General features: G+C 40.5%; 1 protein-coding gene across 1 annotated transcript; it reads right to left on the bottom strand.

The window, feature by feature from the left end:
* Positions 1–1,519: 1,519 nt before the first annotated feature.
* Positions 1,520–3,607, bottom strand: LOC109007180 (legumin B-like). The gene is made up of 4 exons (XM_018986750.2): positions 3,268–3,607; positions 2,905–3,167; positions 2,262–2,750; positions 1,520–2,092 (listed from the first exon to the last, which is right to left on the bottom strand). Exons 1-4 carry the CDS (start codon positions 3,587–3,589, stop codon positions 1,703–1,705), a joined length of 1,464 nt encoding a protein of 487 aa, XP_018842295.1. The 5' UTR covers positions 3,590–3,607; the 3' UTR covers positions 1,520–1,702.
* Positions 3,608–4,615: the final 1,008 nt, after the last annotated feature.

The following is a 4,615-nucleotide window of genomic DNA, read 5'->3' as shown; positions in this document are numbered from 1 at the left end:
TACTGTCTCTTGCAGCAAATTTCGACTGGCCTTTGCATCAATTTGATGTAAAGAACGCTTTCCTCCACGGCGATCTCGAAGATGAGGTCTACATGGATGTTCCTCCAGGTTACACAACATCTGCAAAGATTGAAGTTGTCTGTAAATTGCAGCAAGCATTGTACGGACTAAAGCAATCACCACGAGCATGGTTTGGACAATTTAGCTTGGCAATGAAAAAATACGGCTTCCAACAAAGTAATTCAGACCATACGTTGTTCTTAAAACATCAGTTGGGCAAGGTAACCGCTTTGATAGTTTATGTTGATGACATGATTATCACAGACAATGATGAAGAAGAGATCTCTCGGCTTCAGAAGCAATTAGCAATTGAATTTGAGATGAAAAATCTAGGAGAACTCAAGTATTTTCTGGGAATTGAAGTTGCTAGATCTAAATAAGGTATATTTCTTTCCCAACGGAAATACATACTAGATTTACTAGCCGAGGTAGGAATGTTGGAGTGTAGACCTGCAGACACTCCTATTGTTCAAAACCACAGGCTTGGAGAATACCCAGACCAAGTGCAAACAGATAAAGGAAGATATCAAAGGCTAGTTGGTAAACTCATTTATCTCTCACATACTCGCCCTAATTTTGCATATGATGTAAGTGTTGTAAGCCAGTTTATGCATAATCCAAGTAAGAGTCATATGGAAGCAGTGATTCACATATTTCGGTATTTGAAGTCATCTCCGGGCAAAGGGCTTATGTTCTCAAAGAATAATAGTTAGTTGAAGGTTGATGGTTATACGGATGCAGATTGGGCAGGTAACATCATTGACAGAAAATCCACCTCAGGATATTTTACATTTGTTAGAGGGAATCTTGTAACATGGACAAGCAAGAAACAAAAAGTGGTGGTGTTATCAAGTGCTGAAGCAGAATTTAGAGGAATGGTTAAGGGTCTTTGTGGGCTACTTTGGCTAAGAAAGCTACTCACTAAGATCGGTTTTCCTCCCATTGCTGAGATGAACCTCTTCTGTGATAATAAGTCAGCAATTGCCATTTCTCACAATCCTGTTCAACATGATCATACTAAACAAGTGGAAGTAGACCGACATTTCATCAAAGAAAATCTTGATGCAAAAATAATTCAATTTCCTTTTGTGAGATCCGAAGATTAGTTGGCGGATATCCTAACAAAAGCTGCGTCAAGCAAGGACTTCAACAAGTCACTTGACAAGTTGTGCATCCGAGACCTCAATGCATCAACTTGAGGGGAAGTGTTGGCGTGAGCTATCGCTACAAACAAACAAGAGAGATTTTAGGCATTTCATATTTGTAGAGATCCCGTAAATAAGGGAGTTAACGTGATTATAGGAACTGTTAGTGTATATTCAAATATAGTTTTCTTAGAACTTACAGTTTCTGATATATACGTTTTGTAAAGAACAGAGTTTGAATATACATGAGAAATACAGAGTTTTTTGACGAGCATCTAGCACGAACTCGATCGGACAAAAAAAAGACATATTTGTAGGTGCAACAGGGGATATTATTATTAACTCAGAGATGATAAACTTTCCTTCCCGCATATACAAGTACGACGTAGTAGGTACAAACTAGTTTGCCTCAACTCCCGTGGGGACTTCGATCCATACTACGGAAACTGCTACAGCTTTTATGAAAATTACTAGGTACACACAAGTACTTCAGATGCTTAGTTCCTACGCTGCCACCCAAAGGATTCCGAACTGAACAGTGTCGTCTCGTCCCTATTATACTTCAGCCTTCTAGCTTCCTCCCTGTCAATGCGGTATGCATTTATTAACACATCCTCTGGAAGTGCCCGCATGACCGAAAACCTTCCAGCAAGCGGGTTAGTTTTGGCGTTGTCGTTTGTCTTGAATGCCACCCACTCGAATCCCTGATTTCCTGCCTTCTTAATGACGGCGAAGTTTTGAGGCACTGTCAAAGCCTGACCTTCCCGAACCTCACCGTCAAATACGTTCTGGCCGTTCTCCCCGACCACCTGAAGCCTGGCGTTGCCCCTGATTACGTATATCACACTGTGGCAGTTCATGTTATAGAGTGGTGCTACGAGGGCATTCTGCACATTTTTCAAATGACCAAATTAACCATGTTAGTAATTATGACTGGGACATTGCAAATTACTCATACGTGTTGGTATTAAACATGATTATGTGATATGTACTGGTTTTGCGTTTCGCATTTTGATTTTTTTTTTTTTTAAATTTTCATTGGGTCTTATCTCTTACCCTGTAGAGGACACCTCTCTCAGCACTTAGCTGGATGTACCTAAGGATGGGGAGGTTGAGGCTGTTGAGGCTGGTGATGCGACCGCCGCGTTCATTGTAAACATCAGTGCGTTGTGGGTCGGCGACGTTGTGTTTGAGCCTCAGCGTGCAGAAGGTTTCCTCCACGCCATTGTCTCTGTCCCATCCCCTCTCTTCTCGCTCTTCTCCTCTGCTTTGTGGGCTCAGCACCCGAAGTTCATCCTCGACGAGGACGATTCTACCCCTCTGATCATCTCGGTTCTGTATCCTCATTGCCAGCTCATTGTCAATGTTGAAGCTTTCGGCCAGAAACTCTTCGTCGAAGCCATTGAACATGTTGCTGCCACTTTGCGGGCTTCTCTCTCTTTCTTCCTGGCGTTGGCTCCGGCTTCGGCTCTGGCTCCTACTCCTGCTTCCCTGCCAGCTCTCTCTGCGTCTCTGGCCGCGTGGGTTCCCAGCAAGGTAGAACCTCTGAATCATAAATTACTGAAATAAGTACAGTTCTTCACGATGTTAATTTGAAAAAGTTTTCATTGTTTATTAGACTTTATTTATATCAAAGTATATGTAAGATAAATGCAGTGAATAACCAATACCAATAAGGGGTAAAATTATTTGTACTGACTCTAGCGTTCTCATCGAGCTGGTTAGCCTGATTTGAGGTGTCGTGGAGTTCAACCAAAATAAGCTGTGATTCGCCGTCGTTATAAATCCAATGAGCTATCCCGGCCGGCACAGCAAGGATGTCCCCCTCCCGTATTTGACGAACCTTTTGGTGCAGGTCTCTGCCCCTCCGTTGTGAGCCCTGATCTCCTCTAAACTGCGAAGAGGACTCCGATTGAAAGGTTTCAGCACAACCTGGGATAGCAGCTCCGTGAAGACCTCTACCTGCATGAATTGATTATTACAAAAATGAATGGTTATGGCAGGCATGGTATATTGACAAAACGTATGTAGAGCCATAAGTGCGGTACTCTCTAATACGTGCCTTGGACAACATAGATGAGCGTAGGGGCATTGGAGAATGAAGGCAACAAAAGGCCTCTACGTTGGATAGTGTGGCGGACCAGGTCAACTCCGGCACACCGGAACTGTTCATCGTTTGGGCTCCAGTACTCGGTGAGACCAGCCTCGGCTTCAAATCTCTGAGCGGGTTCTTGAGCGTTTAAGTTGTTGATGCGGCACTCTGTCTGGAACCGTTGTTGCTGCGGCCTCTGGGATCGCCCTGTGACTTGCTCTAACTGAGCACGGCAGCCATGGAAGAGAACGAGCAAGCAAATGCTAAGATAGAGCAAAGAAGAGTAAGCCATAGTGGAACTCCCTTAATTTAAAACTCCTTGCTTAATTATATGGTGAAGATGGGGGCATAGGTAGAGTGATATTTATAGTGTGAAAGGTAGGTTTATATTTTGCACGCGGCGAATGGTTAATTGGTTAAGGCATTTGTTTTTCGCTGTGCATGTCTTTATTTGTTGCATGGCTGCAGAACACCATCTTGCTAACACATAATATTTTCAGTTAGGGTATGTGGCAATCGTTAACCGAGAAGCTTGCATATATTGCTTGTAAGGGTGCAAATTCGTCGGTTTGGTCCGGTTCGGTGATGGAATTTTCAGTCTATCATTTTTCTTCTGGACCAGACCAGACCGCAAGATCAGTAGCTATCAGTACAGTTTAATTATTATTATTATTATTATTTAAATCAATTAATAAAAAAATTATTTAAAAAATTAAATTAAAATTAAATGACTTATTAATGTGAATTATGTAACTAACTCACTAAAAAAAATTATATAGTTAATGATAATAAATTAGATGAAAATTACTATATAATTAACTAATTGATATTATATATTAGTTAATTGATAGAATATTAACAAGTTAATAACATATTTAAAATTTTATATTGTTAATAGTTATAGGTTGGATGAAAATTACATAATAAATTGTACAATTATTATATAAATAATATATATAATTTATTTTTCATTCAGTCCTGTCCAGGATGGAAAAATCCTGGATCGGGACCGGACTGAAACTTTTCGGTCTTCTAAAACGACATATCTCAGTCTCGGTCCAGTCTAGTCCGGACTAACCATTTATCACCCCTACATATAGTGATTTGAAGAATAATTGAGATGAGATAAAAAATTTGTAAATAATAACAAAATTATTTGAATTAAGATGTTTAAGTTAAGATCTTTTTTATCATCAATCCCTCAACATGCCTTTAGGGCTGTAAATAAACCAGTCTGTTTGATAACTCGCTCGGTTAAACTCGAATCGAACTCGACTCGTGAAAAAAAATATCGTTCGTGAAAGTAAATACCCGCTCG

The sequence above is a fragment of the Juglans regia genome, chromosome 7, assembly GCF_001411555.2.
Source record: "Juglans regia cultivar Chandler chromosome 7, Walnut 2.0, whole genome shotgun sequence".
Classification (NCBI taxonomy): domain Eukaryota; kingdom Viridiplantae; phylum Streptophyta; class Magnoliopsida; order Fagales; family Juglandaceae; genus Juglans; species Juglans regia.
Note: the sequence above shows the minus strand (reverse complement) of the source record. Positions and strands in the feature narration are given on the sequence as shown.

Bases quoted from the DNA above. Each gene is read 5' to 3' on its own strand.
- LOC109007180 (XM_018986750.2), bottom strand. From the start codon at position 3,589: ATGGCTTACTCTTCTTTGCTCTATCTTAGCATTTGCTTGCTCGTTCTC. The intron at 3,168-3,267 runs GCACGTATTAGA...CAATTCATGCAG, and splicing joins GCTCATCTATGTTGTCCAAG to GTAGAGGTCTTCACGGAGCT. The intron at 2,093-2,261 runs GTAAGAGATAAG...AAAAATGTGCAG, and splicing joins AGAGAGGTGTCCTCTACAGG to AATGCCCTCGTAGCACCACT.